The sequence below is a fragment of the Periplaneta americana genome, chromosome 4 (assembly GCF_040183065.1).
Source record: "Periplaneta americana isolate PAMFEO1 chromosome 4, P.americana_PAMFEO1_priV1, whole genome shotgun sequence".
Taxonomy (NCBI): Eukaryota; Metazoa; Arthropoda; class Insecta; order Blattodea; family Blattidae; genus Periplaneta; species Periplaneta americana.
In genome coordinates, this window is record NC_091120.1 from 105,073,373 (window position 1) to 105,095,859 (window position 22,487).

Sequence of the window (22,487 nt, forward strand, 5' to 3'; positions counted from 1 at the left end):
TTTCTCATTATTTTAATAATTACTTCGATTTACATTGTTGCAATATTGTTTGACACTTAGAATTACATATAACTAAACTTCTCTAAATTTTGCTATTATTATTATTATTATTATTATTATTATTATTATTATTATTATTATTATTATTATTATCTCTGGTTGAGGTTCTGGCTGATATTTAAATACATCTATTTCCAGACATTACATCTCATTTGACGATACGTGTCTGAGAAAATACAATTGTTTGTATGCATCTGAAATCTGATTAGTGTAATATGTAACTAATCAACGATGTATGCACTGGAGGAGGAAAGGAACTGGCCACTATACCCCATTATCTCCTGGCTTAGTTTCTTCATAAGTGGTGCCATGTTGGTATCACTCGTGAGGTTCAGACCTGTCTTCGGACAGTTGTTATTATTAATTTATGTCATTTTGCTATTGTTCCTATACTGTTTGAGTGGAAGAGAAGAACTTATGACCTTAACTCTGCCAATTGAAAAAAGTCTATTAAATAAATAAATATTATACAAATATATATATATATATATATATATATATATATATATATATATATATATATATAAAGTGAAAAGTCTTAAGCTTCGGGCAATGAGAAACTATAATTACAGTATTATGCTTAAATTTATTATAGCTAAAGTAAGATATGACAACTTTACTCTGCAATCGTTTCAAATTACGTGAGAAAATTGCATCAATATTAGCGACGTAACTTGTTATTGATTCACTGGGTAAATTAATCATCATCCAAGTAAATTCCTATTGAGAAAATTGTATCAGAGGCACAAATTTCCGACGACAACAACAACAAATTTCCGACAACTTTCCCCTCTTCCCATTTTTTACTATCTGCACTAAAATCGGATTTTCTGACAACGGACTTTTTAATAATTCTCTATATAAGGTATATCATGAAAGTAACATAATTTAAATGTTACAGAAATAATATTTAATTTCCTCTGTCACAAAGAAATTACAAAGTCTTTAAATTTTGAAACCTTTAGGTTTAATAGTTTTCATTTCATGTGTACATGAATGTGAACTGCTTTCAGAAAGTCAAAAGAGGATGGCAAGGCAAAGGAAGCTTTTAATAGATACAAGAACATCTTCTGCGGACATGTGGAAAAGAACTAAGGAAAGAAGTGCTAAAGTGCTTTGTGTGGAGTGTGGCATTTTATGGGGCAGGAACATGGCATTACGACGAAGTGAAGAGAAGCGACTAGAAGCATTTGAGATGTGGATATGAAGAAGAAAGAAGCGTGTCAAATAGATAGACAGAATAAGAAATGAAGCTGTGCTAGAAAGAGTAGCTGAAGAAAAAATAATGCTGAAATTGATCAGGAAACGGAAAGGGAATTGGTTGGGTTACTAATTAAGAAGAAACTGTGTGCTATAGAATGTACTGGAAGGAATAGTGGACGGGAGAAAAGTACGGAGCAGAAGAAGATATCTGATAATTAAGATTCGGATAAAGTAATTATATCAGGATAGGCTGTATAGCTGTATGGGATAGGGCCTTGACTTGCGTGAGAACACTATTCCCTTTCATTAGCTAAACCTCTACCTGATCCCCATACACTAGTTCAAAAATCAGTGAAATGACTGGAGAACACGGACAACTAGTTAATGTTTGTAAACAAATTGCAAGGACCGAGGACGCCTATCCTGATACAGCTACTTTATTCGAACCTTACTGATGATAGACGACATTAAGATATATGGATCATATGCGGAGACTAAGAGGAAGGCAGAAAATAGGAAATATTTGAGAATGCTGGGTTTGTGGTGAAAGACCTGCCCTTGGTCATAAAATTATGAATTATTGAATAAATGTGAAACATTAAAATTAAAGTTATTGGTCACTCTGACCCTTTGCCAGAACATTTCAGCACCATGCTTATTTAATTCAGCATTCATTAAAGATTCACTAGTAAAGTTTCTATTTCTCAATTATAAATATTGTGACAGATGTGATGAAGACTGTTAGTGCATGTTTTAAAATAATTTTACAGTACTATACATTCACAGTCCACTTCCCTTTTTTTATGAAAAAGTAATTAATTTCTCATTACGATTATGATTGGTATACTTCCTGTGTGTTTCGGTTGAAATCTATCCAAAATGAAAGCATTAGTTGTGCAAATTTCCGGTTTTTTTATTAGCGCAAAGATAAACCACTTTCAACGTTTTACTCATAACACGCTGAAGCGCATGCGCCAGCTGATGACCTCGGCCGTGCTCAGTAAATGTCTACGCAGCGGAACATATTTACAGGAAGTGTTTGACAGGTGTAGAGTAAAATTCCTATCGCAGGGATATTTTAGCTCTGATAGAGATTGAGGGAATTTTTTTTATAAATTTGGCAGATTGGAGGGTATTTCTTTTCTTATTGTTAATATTCATAATAATCGCCACGCATTTTAATTAGTTTTAGTTTTATAGTTATAGGAATCTCAAATACACGTTGATCTACACTTAACACGAAACATCTATGATTACGTCATCCATAGTGAAGCAACACCATATGCTCTCTTATATCAGAAACGGACTTTCGCGATGCGTAATTTCGTAATTCCTGATTACATTTGTTCACTACATTTTCTGTTGTTGCATCATTGCATTAGGCCTATGTGTATCATGGGGGGGGGTCTGTGTGAGTTCAGCTTTCCTTGTGAAGTGAATGTGATTAAAATAGTGTTCTAAAATCGTGGTAAATTTCTGTTTTCCAATACGAATTTTTCCGGAGGTCCCACCACTCTAAGCAGGAAAGGAATGTCGGTAGTAAATTAAAGGTCGATTATGCATGGCTAAAAACGTTAATAAGGCTAAATGTGATAGATGTAAAAATGAACTTGTAGCCGGTAAAAGTGAACTCATAGAGGACGGTTTAACAGAAGTTCACAAAGAGACTACAATTCAAATTAAACTATTTGTAGCCCAAGTACACGATTTGCAAAATGTAATCTGAATATGATGAACAGATTATAAAATCAGAAGTTCGATAATATGTTTATGATGTGGTTGAACATAATCATAGATTTAATTTAATGGATCACTTTGTACTAATCAATCAAAGCGCTGTTCCATGTATCAAAAGTGTAAATATGTAGCACTTCAAAGAAATTTTTGAAGATATCTAGTTGGACCTAAAGGGAATCTGGAATTCACAAGGTAAAAATGTTTAAATTGTGGTTTATTTAACGAGCTCGCAACTGCCGAGATTATATCAGCATCGCCGGTGTGCCGGAATTTTGTCCCGCAGGAGTTCTTTTACATGCCAGCAAATCTACTAACATGAGCCTGTCGCAATTGAGCACACAATCATCTTAGGCTAGGATCGAACCCACAACCTCAAGAAGACAAAGGCCAGCGCTATACCGACTAAGCTACCGAGGCCGACTACACAAGGTAAAACATCTTCTGTTATTATACAGAATGAACCGTAAGTAATGTAATTGATTTCAGGGAGTTATTCTTTATGATATTTCAAACCAAAAGTTTAATATAATTTTGCTCGTTTTTGCTTTCTTTTCCAGATAAAAATATTTTGTATGAAACATTTCATAGCGTGTTTTGGAAAAGCCATTGATTTAATTTCCAATATGCTCAGTCAATTTAAGAAAACAGTGTATTATGGTAATACATGGTTGAAAGAATATTATTTTTGTCCTTTAAATGTGCAGAAATTTGATCTGCAGAAATGTAACTTTTTTATGGAAAGGAATTTTAAAATGTTATATATGTTGGGATCAAATTACTGCGCATTTAAAGGATGAAACTAACATTATTTCAACTATTTATTACCATAATACACTGCCCTCTTAAATTGACTGAACATATCTGGAATTAAATCAAGGGGTTTCCCAAAAATATGCTCTGAAGTGTTTCCTACAAAACAATTTTTATATCTAAAAAAGGAAACAGAAGCGATTAAAATTGTATTGAGCCTTTTCCTTCGAAATATCACAAATAAATAACTCCCTGAAATCAATAATATTACTTCCGTTCACCTATTATATTAGTTGGAACACAGTTTATTTACGATTCCTTATATTAAAAAGAATTATTTTTGCTTCAAGTAGGGATATTTTACAAGAATACAGGTTCTAGCAGACGTTTAAGTGCAATTCTTCGAAAGAGATGTTTCATTATTTTCTTTACACTTATGTGAAATCCCCGATGTTTATAAAGGGAACAAATTCTTGTGAAAAATGAAGGTTTTTTTTATCGCAAACTTTTTATCTTCAAACTGCGGATTTGTAACAATTTTTCTGTTATGAAAACTTACTGAAAAATTACATTTTTGTAGGAAAATAATTAATTGCTTCAGAATGGATGTATTCAGATCAATGAATTTTGGGATAAAATTAGATATTATCTCAAGTTATTCTTCCACATCTCAAAAATCTGTCATTTCACGTCCACACTTCTAAATTTCGACTCAATTTTACTTTTTTTCTTTCAAGGAAGAAATCTAACTTTTCGGAACTTGTAGCAAACTTCACAATTGTTTACTAAAATGGAGGGAATAACTTGGTTGTCCAGTATTAACACCCCCCCCCAATTACAATGTAAGTCAGACCATTCCAAGTGGGCAGCCACTGTGATACCGCATGGTAGCTCTAGGTTCGTAGGAATCGTGCCGAACTCCAGAGAGAGACAGCGAGTGAGTAGGAAAGAGACGGAATACCGATCGCTGAGAAGGAGGCATGCGTGCAAGGGGTGAAGTGAGCCAGTGAGGTATATGGATGGCACATTTTATGACACATAGAAAGAATTCAAGAATGACAACAATTGGTCATTACAAAATAACGCAACAAAATAAAATTGTCTTTTTTTTCTGTAGTTAGGTAGACAAATGACATTTCTTTGATTTCACCAACTTAGTTATATCAGGGAAAATTGTTTGAGCAGAATGATTGCGTATCACTGCTTCCATCGCAATATCGGATAAATATGACCTAGTTTTACTCTTATTCAGGTTCATGACTGAGAATAAGTGTTCGCAGAGGTATGTTTAGTCAAACATAACAATTAAATTGTACATCAATGCGTGGATACGCGAGAACTCTTTTTGTTCCAAATTCTACGAGGCCGCCTGGAATATTGTAATATTTATCTTTCAAAATTGTTTGACATTGAAACCTTATCAATTCTCTTTGGAATTTGACTGGAGCCTGCTCAACATTTACAGAAAAGGGGGTCATAAAAATGTTCACCAAGTTCCTGCACGCAGTGAGAGATTGTTAGTGGATAGAGACTAAATGACTCAAATAACGTCACCAGGGAAGGACACAATATCTCTGAATTTGAAATCATGCACTCCTTTATAAACATTCCATCCGTAAAAGCCCGGCTACTTTTGACGATATTTAGGGCAACAATATAGCTTGCATGGACAGCTCTTTCGGAATTTGGCTCAAAGTGCTGCCAAAGAAAGAAAACAAATAATTTTAAGGACATGTGTGGGACCGGGACAAAATTTCTATACAAAAAATACATACATAGTTAAAGGGACAGAAAATCCATTAACTATTTAATTAACGTTTTTTATAATAATTTCCATGCAATGTTGACAACTATTCAAAGTAAACTTACTATAACCTAACAAAAAATCCGTGACGCTACAGCCCATGAAGAGCCAAGACCAACCACTTGGCTGCTGGCTTCACGTCCACATGCCGAAACAGAGATGGACGATCATCCAACCAGAATGGAGGTATCGTGTTGTTAGCATGATGATTCCCCCAGTCGTTACAGCTGGTTTGCGAAACCGGATTTTCGTTACTTATCATAGCTCCCCAAGTGTATAACGATGCTGGGTGGGCACCGGTCCCACACATTGGCTGAAATTTCATGACAAAATTTCTTCCCTCATGAGGACTCGAACCAGCGCGCATTGCGCAACGCGAGTCCTAGGCAGGATGCCTTAGACCACGACGCCATGGTGCGGGACTACTACAACCTAAACTTTAACTTAATTATATTGCCCTTAGAGCACTTAATTAGTTGAAATGGTATTTACCTCTTCGTAAGAAGACTGCATTTCGACCTTTAGTTTCGTTATTAATGCCTTACTCTTTTCGCCGATAATATGAGCGGGGGTATCAGAATGTTTAAGTTCAAAGTGACGCTTAATGTTATACGTTTTTGCCTGTAAATTGATATGGCATATTAAACGTTGAACATTGTTGTCGTCAGATACATAAATGTAGACAAGATACAAGCCCTCCCAAGAGGAGTTATATCCTGAACGGACTGTAGACGCACTTCTCTTAATTTTTATTCAAAGCAGTTAAGCAGAAACGATAGTGCTCCATATGGATGAATGAATGACTGATGGAACGCACAATCCAGCAATGCCTACAGAATATCATCGAACAGACGAGAAGAGCTGATGATCGCATGCATTCGTAGGCTACATCACCAAGCCTCAGCGACAGAGAGGAATGGGGGTCCGCCCTGGGCAGACACAGGGCAGCTCCTGGGCGCCCTAGCCCTCAAACGCTGTGTTGGAATGGTCAGATGTAAGTGACAGTGGCGGTCCCGAGTTAATTTGCTACGAATTTCAAACTCAAGAGAATTTTAGAAAATGGCAATTTTTCCTAAAGAAAATCAAGTAAAAAATCTGGATTTTAATGATTGAACGAGATGTCACAATTTGTGTCAACAAAAAGTAATATTTGCACAAGAAGTCTTTCAGATATTTCTAACTCTACCCCAAAATTCATTAATCTAAGTACATTCATTCTGGAGTAATTCATTTTTATCCTAAAAAAATGTAATTTTTCAATCAGTTTTCATAACAGAAAAATTGTTAGGCCTATATAATGCACAGTTTCAAAGATAGGGAGATTGGGTTTGGGGTAAAAAACTTGATTTTTCACAAGCATTTTGTTCCTTTATATGTACATCAGGGGATTTCACATAAGTTTAAGGACAGGATTGAAACATCTCTTTCGAATGTGTGTCCTTAAATTTCTTGTAGAACCTTTAGTAGGGACATTTGATTACAGAAACCTGGCATCATTTGTTATATGCGTATTGCGGCTAGGTAAGATAGTGTGTTATGGCTGCTAACCGTTACTATAAAATGCAATGTTGATGTTAATCACCAGAATAAAATAGCATCTGAATTTGGGACAAAACTTAGGATACGGGAATTCCTGTTTTATTTTGGATATCTAGCCCTACATTTATTTATAACAAACCGAGATAAATAGACTCAGAGTAGGTACAGAAAATGAAAGCTATTTGTAGGTTAATATCCCGAAACTAGCTTTATTCTCATTAGATATGATATAACGTATAGTATATTTTAAATTTCGAAATCAATTTTGCAGCATGACAGTGTTCTTCTCTTTGTGTTTCGTTATACAGTTACAGTCGAAAATGACTGGATTGTGTGTTTTCGTCGTCAGATAAAGCTGAAAGTCTTTTCTCGAAGTTAATAGTAATATAAATGTTTAACTTTTGTTTCAGAACACTCGGAGGCAATGCAAGGAGACGGTATTCACTCGAAGGCAACACGAATCCCCACGCGCCCGCTTCAATATGAACTGTTCCTGCTGTTCTCCCTGAGTGCTCTTCACCTTGCTGCCATTAGATGAACAGAGCGACTGACGTGAACATAGCTCTCAAGTTACTTCACGAAAGACATCGCTTTTCTATACGGGTCAATTCCTATCGAAATCTTGAGTTGTTTATATTTACAGTCAACTCTATTTCTTTAAATAGAAGGTTCCTCACACCTATTATTTATGTATTGTTCTTTCTACTCCGACTTCTCCAAGAGCAAAGATGATAAATGTGAATATTCATGTTACGAAATGCTTTTTACCTGTTGGAGAGGAAAAACAACTTATTTGAATATGAATACATAAACACAGAGTAATACGCAGTAGAGTCAATAATTTCATGCGCTACGACTTACGGTAACACCAATAACATTATCGTGGTGTATAAAATATAGGGTTTTTCGGAATTCAGTAATGATATTTTTTTCAGAAACTTCTGCTATGACAAATGAAATAAGTGAAAAGCAATTCAACCCATTCTTGATTGAGTAAATTTGTTTGTGCGTTTTTTTTTTTTTTCAAATTCATAGCAGAAAATAATGGTTTTGCTTTTACAAACGCGAATTGACCTGATTCAGTGTTACTATGAATGTACAGCTCATGCATTTTGTCAAGACACTCGCAATGCGCAGTAGGGGAACAACGCTTCTTTGCAGGGGGTAGGAGTAGAAAGGAAGGTCGGGCGTGTGTCTGCCGAGTTCAAGGCAAAGGCTAACCCATTCCCCTATAATTCGTAAGTAGACTCATCCGATCTCGTGTGCAGCTCTGTAGGAAAAGTGGGGGAGTGTCTGGGCATAATGCATGAGCTGTATTCATAATAGAGATTGGCTTGAGAAAATCAGGAACCTAAATGGATTTAGGTATGGATACTATAATTTGTTGTCATGAGGAAGCCCGTAAAAAAATTCTAGCTGCTAAAGGTAAAGGAGCAAAATGTTGAATATTTTGAAATTGGGTTATATATGAATAAATCTCTTTCTTGTATAAAAAAATCTATATATTATGTATCTGTAAACTTAGTCCTTAACAAGTAGGAACTACAAATCTTTCTTGATTTTAAGTATTCTATAAACCCATATTTTACAACACTTAAAATGCAGTTCTACCGTTGGTACAATTTCAGGGTACAATCTGAAATACGTTTCTTTTTAATAGACCTAAGGGATTACTTTTCATCTTAGATAACTTCTTGTGATGGAGAGAACTTCATTCACAGTAAGTTGGCGTGCTGAAACTTTGTGCAATTTAAAAGCTGCTATATGCCGAAAATCCTGAAATACGTCTCTTTTTAATAGACCAAAGGGATTACTTTTCATCTTAGATAACTTCATGTGACCGAGAGAACTTCATTCACACTAAGTTGGCAGCTGAAACTTTGTGCAATTTAAAAGCTGCCCTATGGCGCAGTGTTCCTTGATCAAATACTGTATTTGTTGCCATATTTTCGAAGTTTTAATTACTATTTTACGGACTTCTGTAAAAAATTTAACATTTTCATTTGTTCTAATGCTTACATAATAAATTTGTTTACTTCCACATAAGCTTCGGACTACATGATTCGCATAACCACGCACGTAGACTAGCGATGTTTGTATTTAGACCTAATACCGGTTCAGCGCATGTGAGGAGAGAGCGAGTTAGTGGAGGGGCGAGAAGCATGTGATTGTTCCCCTCGCCCGATCTACTGTGCAGCGGGATGTCCTACACCATACAGAGAATATCATTCCACAACTGACTCAATACCCCTCAAAGTGAAAATATTCTCACAATGGATTCGTCGAGACCACTGCGCATCAAGCTGAGAAGGATCAGGTATAAAAACATACACTGTACATAATTGCGTTCTGCTTACAGTGCACTGAAGCTTCGCCACGAAATTGTTGACTCTACGATGCATAAAGGATATGTGCTTATAACTTTAGCAAGCCATACCGTTATTCCAATGGAGAAATGGGCGACTTTCCTTTCCGGAGGCCTAGGTAGAGATCCTGGCTGATCCAAATGAAAGTTTGTTAAATGAAAACAGTGTCGGGGAGAGATATTTTCGGTGTACCCTATTTCCCATGCCACAATGCTACCATATCTCAGTCATTATCGCTCCGAGAGAAAGTGCCAGGCAATGTCAATCATCGTTTTGACATGCTACAGCACAGAGCAGGGGTTCGATGTCTGTTCAGTTACTCGAACTGAAAACAGGTACTTTAAATAGATCAAAGTAACTTTGATGTTCAAGACTTACTAATTGATAGACTGTTGCCTATATTAAGAGAAATTAGTGTAAAGAATTTAAAATTCAATCTACTATAACTTTCATTTTATATATAAATTTAAGTACGCGGATAATTTTCATTCAATTTTCTAGACTTAATGTTGTATGTAGCACACTACATGTTTCCTTAAGATAAATAATTTGTCCAATGATGTTAATATATTATGAGTTTCAATGTACTATATTTCCTGAATTACCTGTTAATTCTGTAATAGCCAATTACTATAGAGGAGTGAGAAAGAACAGATATCCTCTTTTTGAAGGTATTTGGACACAGAATCTCGCGCAACATGAAGAGGTATGCTAGTATACTAGTCTTTTTACTATTTTACATGATCTTTAAATGTCACAGGGTATCTCATGCAAAGAGATAAGACATAAGGTAATAAGTTTAGTGCCGAGGATATATTTATAACTAGAAATGTATGTCCTGTTTCTATAGATCAAATTGTCGACAAATAGTTCAAAATTCTGAGTTAAATAACAATCTGTTTTCTTCAGTTTTGTCGAATAATCTGACAACTCTTTGAAAAATGTACAGACTCATTTAATACAACGATCCTGAGAAAATATTCTCATTTTTGTGATTTTGTTCAAATAAAAAAGAATTTGTTAACCATATTCAAACAACTAACGCAAAGTTTTCAACAGAGGACTGGACCAAAATTATCATCATCAAAATCGAAAGAAAATGTACAAAAAGATTATTGCTGTTAGAGAACTATCTCATCTTTATCTTATTTATCAACTTCCCATAACTAGCAACGTATTTTGCCTTCATTTCAATGTCGACGCAGTAAAATTCCCATCCGATATCACGAGATAATTATGTAGGGGCCTATAGTCATATTTTTGTAAAGTAGTAAATAAAATTCCTACTTTTACTATAAATATAAATCCTTTGATTAACAAATTAAACACATTTAAACAGGAAGTCTATAAACAAAATATACAAGGCTTTCGTTTCAAAACTTTCCAGTCTAAATAATTAGGTATAATGTAAATTGAATTGAAATAAACAAAAACACTCCACCTCAGATTTTGAGGGGGACGTTTAATATCAGTCTTAATTGCCTATTGTATTTCACTCTCTTATTCCATCCATTCCGGATTTGAAATTTCAAATGACATCCCTATCTTGTGACACTTGAATCTGAAAGAGTATTCAATTGTTTGTGAATCTGAAAGAGTATTCAATTGTTTGTACATCTCATTAATTTGTTTTCGCATCTTTTGTCTTCTCTCGTTGTTTGGCAACCTGGATTGTTGCTATTGTTGATTAGAATTGAAGAGAATAAAGCTACAGATACCATTGAACATTTCATATACTAGTTGTGTTTGTTTATGAAATTATTATAAAATGGTGTATATCCTTCAAAAGAGAACAGAAACTATATGTTTGGAAAGAAAATTTCGTGGAAAATGGATTAATTGAAGAAGTATTGTAGAATGGCCGGCGAGATCTCCATACCTGACGCCGCTTGATTTCTTCCTATGGGGTCATTTGAAATCACTTGTTTATACTCCTGCGCCTGAAAACTTTCAAGAACTGAAAAACAAAATGACCAAAGTATGTAATCGGACTAGTCAGGTAACACACCAAAAAAGTTTGCAAGGAGTTCCAACATCTATATATATGGTACACATCTGTGGAGTAACGGTTAGCGCGTCTGGCCGCGAAACCAGATGACCCGGGTTCGATTCCCGGTCTGGGCAAGTTACCTGGTTAAGGGTTTATCCGGGGTTTTTCCTCAACCTAGTATGATCAAATGTTGGGTAACTTTCGGTGCTGGACCCCGGACTCATTTCACCGGCATTATCACCTTCATCTCATTCAGAGTCTTATTAACCTAAGATGTTGATAAAACATCGTAAAATAATCTAAAATAAAAATAAAAGTCGATATATATAATTTTAACTAGTAATGGAAATTACGGAAAAACGGCTGAACGGATTTTAATTAATGACCCCTCATTTTGAAGCTTGACATCCAAAGTTGTGGAGAAAAATAGTAGTTTTCAGTGAAATGTCAATTTTCCTACATAATTTTTCTATTTTTCCAAAATCCATCTTTAGTCAGTTTTGAGTACTAAAGGCTTTTCAGCATAAAACAAAACACACACTACAATAAACAGTATTACACAAAGGCCATGACTTTCACGATTGCTGACATATTTAGAGCTCAGATTCTCTGACATCATAACGCCAATATGTCGATCTTTATTTGTGAAACTTTGTTAGAATATCTCAAGACTTACTAAAAGTAATTTGCAGGTCTAATTCTCTGGTGTGTAATTTTCTGACTGCAGCTGTGTATTAGATATTAAAAACTACAAAACAAGAAGGTTTGATGACATTATTACCATTAAAAATTGAATATTATTACGGTTTATGCCATGATGTATTTGTCACTAATGATAAACATTAATGCTATTGATATATTGATGGTATGCAAGTGAAACCTTTTGGGATTGTATAAGTAGACGTAGAGAATATCATGATTCATAAATTAGATCTTAATATCTATAATTTACAGAATAACGACTATAGTATTTTACTGAAAACAATAAAACTTACGTAAGATAATATTTTTACAGTTATTACTGATGTGGTGTGGGTATTTTTCATAAGTTTTAATAGCTGGACGGTAGTTACATACATATATATATATATATATATATATATATATATATATATAATATTGTGTGTATGTGTGTGATTCTCTCATTTTTCTTGGATGTAGTGCAGTAATATGGAAGAGGCATTAGTAAATTGAGTCATCTTTCTGTTTTAGCTGAATCTTTAAACTACATCAAAATTAATTTCAGATTCTTTTGGTTTAATCGATTAGATCTGTGATCGCTGCCAAGCATATATTCTGTTGTAGGTAGAACTCAAAGAAATGAAGAAGGATGTGTTCAAGAAATAGTATTTGGCATAAAAAACATTAAGGGGGAAACATCTTAAAATATATATTTTTTTTGTCAGGGTTACACTTCATTGAGTTATACGTTGCTTTAAAAGTTTAAATGTTACATCATTATTATGGAAGCAAATAACTTTCAAAATGCCTGGTAATCTCTCTAGAAAATAAATCAGAAAAACTTTTATTTGAACTTACAATTAACTAAGTTTGCAGCACTTCCTGCACAAGCCTCTTTTAGGCTTTACTTCAGAGGCGCCAACTTTTGGAAAACATTGTGTGGGTTCAAGTTAAAATAAAAAATTCTCATAAATAATAATAATAATAATAATAATAATAATAATAATAATAATAATAATAATACAAATTATTGGGTGGGCTCGGGCCTCACGGGCCCATATAAGTTGGCGCCACTGTGCTTCATTACTGTCTAACTAAGAATGGAGCACATTTCGTATATTTAATTTAGTAAATTTGATCAAATAAATTTACGAAATTACCAAAAATATACTGTTTTCAACCTGAAATCAACTGAAATCTTCTGTATTTAGTTAAAATTTAAACGGTTTCACGTTGCCAGGCGACGATAGGAAACAAAATGTTGCGAGAACAAATGAATGAGATGTATAAACAATTACTACTCTTTCAAATTTAAGTATCAAAAGATTGGTGTGTCATTTGAAATTTCAAACTGGGGATGGCTGGGGGTGAGGGGTTGAAACCTAATATCCAATTAAGACTGGTTTTAAATTTCTCCCTCAGAATCTAAATCGGCTTGTTTTTTGTTTAATTAAATTCGATTTAAATTAGTTACATAGTTATTTAGGCTGGGAAGTTTTGAAATAAAAGCCCAGTATATTAATTTACATTTTTTTTCGTATATCATATTTCACAGCTTCGTTGTTGACATCTGATCCTCTATGAAACAACTCAGTTTCTAGTTCTAGGATCCCAGATTTTGACTTTATTTTGTAGAATGTAAGTTGCCTTAATTATTTTCGGTTCTCTCCGCGAAGACAGACACAGAGCAGTATCTTGCGTCTCCAAGGGAGAATGTCTTCTTTCTTCTTATAAGTTTGCCACGCAGTGCGGCGATGTGTTTCAAATGAAGACGCTAAAAATCCACACCGAGACCAGCGAAGTTGTCCAACGGACACTTATTGTTGTCTGCGAGGTACAGGGATGGGGATTTAATGTAACTTATTTTTTAATTCCTATAAATGTGATAGGATACTTTGATCAATATGAGTTTCGAAAGTATTAATAATTAATTTTGTGTAAAGAGTATATTTTTGTGTACTACCTCTTTCCTCGGTAAACAGTAGGTCTTAATCTGCATGTGATTTCGGTACAATTCTCTTATTATTTCTTCATAATTATATTACGGAATATATCAGATGGTAAGGTCAATCATTATGGCGGTGATAGAGAACCTGATTTGCTGCAAAAAAGATGTGAATACCATTTCTCTCATTTCGTTCCCGTTTTCGAGTTGCACAATTATAACTATTCCTTTGATTGTCATATCCTATGAACACATTTATCGTTTTATTTAGATAAATAAGCTCTATTGCGATGAAAGTACTGTATTTTTATAATCTACATTTGGTTTGTCCAACTTCTGATTATGGATGGCCCAATTTCTTGGCAGGCACGGTCTCCAGACTTGACGCCACGGGACTTCTTCCTATAGGGCTCCATGAAGGAGCGTGTCTACAATTCTAACATGTCAAATAGAGATGATCTAGTCGCAAAGATTCACACAGGTGCAGTGGAGATTCGGCAGCAGAGAGTGTAGAACTTGCAACGCGAGGTTAGATTTGCATGTATGTAAGAGTGGGAGACATTTTCAGCATCTTTTTCTATGAACTTTAACGATATACCACAGCAGCTTATTCAAGTGCTTACCATGATTATTTAATAAAATTAAATAACAAATGAGTCTTTATTATAAGACATTCAGGGGAAAGTATATCACCGTGCAATTGAAAAACGGGGACGAATTCGAAAAAATTATATTTACATATTTTGCAGCAAATCAAGTTTTTCATCACGTTCTTAACGACTGACCTTACCTTCTAACGCAGCCAGTATATTACAAACATTTGTATATAAAGCTACTGTTGTTCGTAACTTGAAATATTAATTTAGTGAATGATAATTGATGTATCTTCACTCTGTAAATAATTTTAAATCGAATGGAAAAGATTTTTATGAACAACAATAAGTAAATAATCGTATTAAAATTACTCGGAAATGAAGAGACATAGCCTACTGTTTTTCACTGTAAAGAGGGTTCATAGACATTTCTGTAATGTAGAAATCATTGATGACTCTGTGTCAAACAAAACTTTCCTTCTAAACCATCAAATATTCAAGTGGTTTGTTGTAGAATTAATGTATATATACCTCAAAATATATTATTATGAATTAAAATTATGACTAATTTTATAATGTTTTGTGGAAGTATTATTCATATTTTCAAATGAAAATATTTGTACGTGTACCGAATTATGTTCTTGCTTTTTATCTAATTGTTTTAGACTACATTTTTACACAAGTTCTCTCTATTTATTACAATTTTTACCACTGCTACATTCATGTTATCCAGGAGTTTATGGTTGAAAATTTTCTATGTGTATTATATAAGTATGTCTAACGTGTCATTGAAATAATTTGGACACACCCTATCGAGTATGACAATATTATAATATGGCAAGAGCATTGGAAGTTAAAAATACGATAGAATATTACATTAAAGTGCAGTTGTAAATAATTGAAGAAAAGTTAAAGTACTGTAATTAATTCATAGGAGTGATATTTATGAACCAGGTTATTAATTATTGTAGAACAGGAGTTCTTAACCTTTAGTCCGCGACATAAAATACATTACTATGGGTTTCGGATGGGTCGTCGTGGCTTCCCAGAAAAGAAAAGGAATCAAATACAAATTTTACTTAGTGTATATAATATTAAAATACAAACTTTTCAGAAGTACGATTTAACGAACAATAACGAAAAGAAGATAATATGTCTCTATATTCTTTCATTCAGAGTTTTCTCTTCAAGGTCAGGTGTTTCTCTGGAAACACAGAATTCCCCAATATTTTTCTTATGTTCCGCCTTCCACTTAGTCTTCGCATACGATTGATATACCTATCTGAATGTTGTCTGTCATCTGACATCTTCTTATGACCTGAAATTTTCTCCCGTTCACCATTTCTTTCAGGACATTCTTCAATAGACAGTTCTTTCTTAAACATTAACCCAGCCAATTCATTTTTCCCTTTCTGATCAGCTTCTGCATTATTCTTTCTTCAACTACTCTTCGTAGCATAGCGTCATTTCTTATTCTGTATGTCCATTTCACTCTCTCCATTCTTTACCTTATCCACATTTCAAATGCTTCTAGTCGTTTCTCTTCACTTCATCGTAATGTCCAAGTTTCTGCCCGATACAATGCCACACTCCACACAAAGCACTTTAGCACTCTCTTCCTTAGTTTTTTCCACAAGTGCACAGAAGATGTTCCTTCTTCTAATAAAACCTTCCTTTGACATTATCATCCTCATTTTGACTTCCTGGCAGCAGCTCATATTACTACTTATAGTACACACCAAGTATTTGAAGCTGTCTAGTTGTTCTACTGCCTGATTTCGAATTAGCACGTTTACCTTCTTTATTTATCTTCCTACAACCATGGTCTTAGTCTTCTTTCCATTTATCTTTATCGCATACTACTCACAGCTGTCATTTAACTCCATAGCATATCACTTAGTATAATCTTCTTTTTCTCTTTCTTGGTTATTTAACTACGCTAAATTCACTGCTGGGTTATTTAGTGTTGATGGAATTGGTGATAGCGAGGTGATATTTAGTGAGCTGAGGCCCAGGATTCGCCATAGAGTACCTGACATTCCCCTTATGATTGGGGAAAACATCCGAAAAACTCAACCAGGTATTCAGCCCAAGTGGAATCTGACTCACACTCGAGCGCAACTTCGGTTCAGCAGAGAAACATACTAACGCCTGAGGTACGTCGGTGGCCTCTCCTTCCAACAACGCTATGTCATCAGCAAATATTATATAAAATAATAAATTTCTTCTTATTCATATAGTATTACTTTAGTAGCAAGTTGAAATCCAAGTTTGATTTTGGGTCTTTGCAAAACTAGGTTTAGAATCCTTTTTCTAGAAGAATCAAATAAGAAATACAATTAATAATATTTACTGTCGTTGTCAACATTGTATTTCATAGTTTCTTGTTCAATGTACACTGAATTTCGGAACTGAGTTTGACGTTTAAATATTAAGAGAATACAATTTGGTAAATACGATGTCCTGAAACTTATCTCAAAACGTACTGTAATATTTCATACACTCAAATGTGTTAGAGTGTAAGACGATCTTTCCTTGTTTGGGATTATACGCAGGTTGTCACTAAAGTATGCTATCTCTGAGGAAAATACTGGTGTTTCATGTAGACCTATGCCATTTCTTCCTACGCATACGGTTCCATTTTCTTACACTACTTTCTATCGTGTCGCTTCATCTTCGCGCCAAATTTTCTTCTAGGAAACACTACCAACAACAAATAATGCGTTCTTTCATAAGACACGATCATTTATGACAACACTTCACCAACACCGCACAGCATACACAAAAACACTGACCATTTCAGTCCAGATACATGCACCCACAGGCTTGGTTTACAATTAAAATAATATACAAACATCTGAAGATGGTACAAGTTACGTACCGAAAACGTTAATGAGGAAAATATGACTAATTAACTCATTCATTTTGTATGATAAGCAAAGGCGGTAAATATACATATAATTATAGTCAAATTGTGACAGCTTATCGGTATATCTTCAACATGAAATTCACGATTATTTAATTAAATTATCACTCACCAATGAAAATATCAAAGTTTCAAGCAGTGGCGTAAACTTTCTAACTTGTATTGTAAATCTCGTTTCAAGCGAAGTTCATCTCAGGTAGCGTCACAATCGGGCGTATTTTTTTTTTTTAACAGTTATACTTCGAAAACGACTATTGTTTCTGTATTTTATTTACAGTTTGTAGCCTATACGTTCTACTTGGGGCTTTGAACTTCGAATTAATCTTCATGATTATGAAGATGACACCACAATTTCGTAAATTTTTTGTATCTCGAAAATGTTGAATTGGATACAATCAACTTAGTTTTCCAAGAAGACAAATTCAAGAAAAGTCTTTAATTTTGTGACCTCCCCGGCGGTCTAGTGGCTAGAGCGTTTGACTTATAATCCTGTGGATACGGGTTCGATCCCAGCGTATCCCCGATTTATAACTTGTGTTGGAGAAGCTCGTGGTTTAGATAAGACAGGGGTTATCTCCTGGAGCTCCTCTGTGGCATTCCAACAAGTCTCCATCATCATCTCATCGAGAATGTAGCGTAGACCAGCCTCCTATGGCGCATCCTGGGCAGCGACTCTGTCGGTAAATTGGTCTACAGAACTAGCTTCATATGGGTGAATGACGAAAAGTCACGTACCCGCCATTAGCTTTAAAAAATGTATAAAGTAAATAGTTGAGTTGTAATTTTTAAGACACGTGTGATGGGACCATAGTTATAACACATTAATGAAATTCTAAATACTTTGTTACGGAATTGGTTTACTATTTATAAATGAGGGAAGAAAGGTGATGTCAGAAATTTTGGCGATCACACTATGGACTAGAAGACGGAATGATATCGATAGCAGTGCACAATATATGTGATGATGATGATGATGATGGTGATGATGATATGTCAAGAAATAAAGATGATGTGAGTTATTTTGTTTCACTTAAGAATTTAAACAAAAGTAATTAAAGCAAATAGAACTTTGCAGAAGTTTCTTGGCAAGTTAATTTTAGTAAGAATACAAATTCTAGTTCTAAAATTATAAAGTACGAGTAAGTGAGAAGAGAAAGTAATCCCCATCAGTTTAAAAATAACTCATCCATTGCTCCGGGTGCTACTACTACTTCTACTACTACTACTACTGCTACTACTACTACTACTACTACTACTGCTTCTGCTGCTGCTGCTACTACTACTGCTGCTGCTGCTGCTGCTGCTGCTACTACTACTACTACTACTACTACTACTACTACTACTACTACTACTACTACTGCTGCTGCTGCTGCTGCTACTGCTGCTAATAATAATAATAATATCATTATTATTAATGTTATTATTGTTATTATTATTATTATTATTATTATTATTATTATTATTATATTAATTATAACATAATACCTTAGGCTTATATAAATTTCTGTTATTTAAAGAATGTGAGGAAACTATTAACCATTTGCTTTCAGGTTAAATTGTCCATTTCAAAATAACAAGAGGAAAAATGGCCACAAACAAAAATGTCCAGAGGAAAATGTTCAATGGAAAAGGTGCAGTAAAAATGTCCACGTACAAAATGTCCACAACAAAATGTCCAGTATAAAAAATGTCCACTAGCAAAACATCCACATACAAAAATGTCCACAATAAAATGTCCACAATAAAATGTCCACTATAAAAAAGTCCGCATTCATAAATGTCCATAAAAAAGTACATAATTGGAAAAAAATTCATAATATTTTTTACAGACGCAGTAACCAGGAGAAAGTCTACAACGTGAAATGTTTTATTGAGATTGCTAAACGACGTACCAAATTTTAAATCAATAGTGACAGAAGGGCTGAAATTATACGTTCACAAAAAAGGAAAAACATTCTAGTACACAATGAGTTTTCGTATCACTTTCATTCAAGGAGCAAAAATGGTAATAAATTATATTGGAGGTGTGTGAAAAGAAGCACCTGTGATCCGAGATGTGAGACCAATGCTGACATATAGATAAACCAAGTGGACATTTAATTTTATGGACATTTATATAAGTGGACTTTTGATAGTGGACATTTATGTAAGTGGACATTTTGATAGTGGAAATTTCTGTTTGCGAACGTATTGAAATGGACATTTTAATCTCCAACCAACCTTTTAATATCAGAGTGCACTATCCTGGTGAAAATAAATAGATGAAACGAAACGTATAATCATATTACTATAACACTTAATAAAGCAAAATATGTTATATTTATAATTACACAAAGTATTTATATCAAAATGCATGTTTTGTTTTTCTCTCACACGTGATATATTAAGTGAAACCGAAGTGTTTCACGTTTCTCTAGATCTGTATATGAAGCTTCATAGTACATATATCTCATATTTCAGATCTTTTGGTACATTACAAGAATAGGGATATACTGTAGGTTTAACACGCATATTTTTAAGTTAAATATGAACATGTCATAGGACATATTTTAACACATTACCTTTCGGAAACATCATGTTTGTGACCATAAAATAAAACCATAGGATGAATATTGCGTCACCATTATGTCAGGTATTGTCTGGTTCAGCTTAGATTTATCAGCGTGGGTGTAAGCCTAAGAGTGGAGGAGACGATTAATTGCAGTTGAAAAGTACAAGCTTGGAAATATTTTCTGTATTAATTTGAGGTTATATTAAACAAGCAGAATATTTAATAAATTTTAATCGCATATTTAATTGCATATTTCTCTTTTCTGGCATATTTAAGTGTAGGCATATATTTTACTTTAATGTGCATATTCCTTAGGCTTTAACTTTATATTTGTATGTTTATTTTAACTATATTTCGTGCAGAAATATCCTATATATACTTCTAACTTATCTTTTCAAATGAAAAGGAGATGGAAACGGTTTAGTAGTAAGTATGAAAACGTCTCCAAGTAAGAAATTTATCACAAAAACACGTGGAAAGGAAATATTATACGAAAAGAAATTTACACGAATAAATTGAATATGGAAAATATAATGATCTATGACAATATTATTTTATTGTATTTATTTACATTCCAAGGTATCGTCATTTCCCATAACTATGGTCCTGGAACACAACTTTGGTCCACGATGAAACTATTCAAAGAAAATTATAGAAGTAACATATACCGTTCGTAGATAGCTGCAGTAACTTGTCTTCAAACTACAATATAGCAAAACTATAGATAAACGACGTACTACGTTGTGGAGTACAAAATTTGAATGGACCATAGTTGTGTTCCAGGACCATAGTTATGGGAAATGACGTTATTCATACATTGCTTCGGAACTAGAATATGTAACATGTCGAAAGAATCTTAATAGTACTACAAAGTCTTAATTATAGTCACAGTCTAGTTGAAATATATACAGAGGTGTTTTACTATATACTAGTACAACACAAGGGGTTAGTATTGATACTTAATACAAGACAGAAATATTAATGCAACGTTGTTGAATGTCATAAATTCATCTGCAGAATAGGAGACGTGAGAAATTAGGTACCGCACTTCTTTAATATGGTCCTAAATAATCTTATGTTTTGAGTTTGATTTTTTTATCCATAGGGAGGCTATTAAAATTTTTACTGCCATAATATAACCCACTACTTTTTTATAATACGATAGACTTGCCGATGGAGAGCGGAAGTCTTTTTTGAAGAGTATTTATGCTATTAACTGTTGCATTAATTACAAATTTTCACGATTACATACGAGGAAGTTCATTAATGAAAAAATGTACTGGCAAGCCACGGGAATTATTTGTAATTTTTTTAAATGGTCCTGCATGTTGGGATCCTTACAGATTAGAACATATTAAGACACTGGAAAAGATTCAAAAACGGGCTCTTAAGTGTTGTCGGAAAAATTCACCATTAAAATGGGACACACTCAAGGACAGGAGAACGCGAATTCGATTATGCGCACTGTTCAAACCATACAGAGGTGAGCCTGCCTGGAGAGAAATAAAAAATAGGTTGCAACCGCCAAATTACTCTTCAAGGAACGACCACTCATATAAATTGAGGGAAAGAAGACAGAGGACGGACACTGGAAAGTTTTCTTTTCTCAATCGTACTATCAGGGACTGGAATGCTTTACCTGCAGACATACTAAAGGCTTTACCAACAACCAAAAATGCATTCAAAATAGGCTTAAGGACCTTACTAATAGACGGTAATTATACACAGTATTTAAAGGGTGTAAATGATATGTTGTTATTGAAGTGTTGTATCAGTGAAGAATTATGTTGTGTCAGTGAAGTGTGTTGTATCAGTGAAGAAGTGTGCTGTGTAAGTGAAACGTGTTCCTGTGAGTGAAGCTTTATAGTTTATAGTGGCAGTGCATTGTATTTGAACAGTGAAATGTTTTTGAAGTGTTAGAAAAATCAGGATAGAATCAGTGAAATGTGTCGTAGTTCCAGTGCAGTGAATGAGTTGACAGCGAAATGAGTGTAATGTTGAAAGGTACTTGTGCAGATATGAACATATCATACTCGTGGGTTTTAGTTCGATCTTAGTTTTAAGATACAAATTAGATTTATTTCAAATGTTATTTTAAGTGATCGTTTCATTTAATTTAGTATATTCCCTGTTGTTGTTGTTGTTGTTGTTGTTGTTGTTGTAGTTATTGTTATTGTTATTATTATTAATTATTGTTAGTATTAATTATTAATATTATTATTAATTGTATTTTTAATTAATAAGTTTATTATTGTCATTATTGAGTGTAATTAGTTATTTACCACTGCCACCGGGTATATACCCACTGCAGTGTGAATAAATACATACATACACGATTCCCT

At 34.0% G+C, this 22,487-nt stretch overlaps 1 protein-coding gene across 8 annotated transcripts in view; it reads left to right on the forward strand.

Annotated features, from left to right (window-relative positions):
• Positions 1-15,249, forward strand: part of LOC138698100 (uncharacterized) — a 960,595-nt gene extending 945,346 nt beyond the window's left edge. For all 8 annotated transcript variants that reach the window (XM_069823820.1, XM_069823825.1, XM_069823823.1 and 5 more), the window contains one exon: positions 7,504-15,249. In XM_069823820.1, coding sequence (XP_069679921.1) covers positions 7,504-7,631 — 128 coding nt within the window. In that variant the 3' untranslated portion in view covers positions 7,632-15,249. The remainder of the gene's footprint in view (positions 1-7,503) is intronic.
• The last annotated feature ends 7,238 nt before the right edge of the window (positions 15,250-22,487 follow it).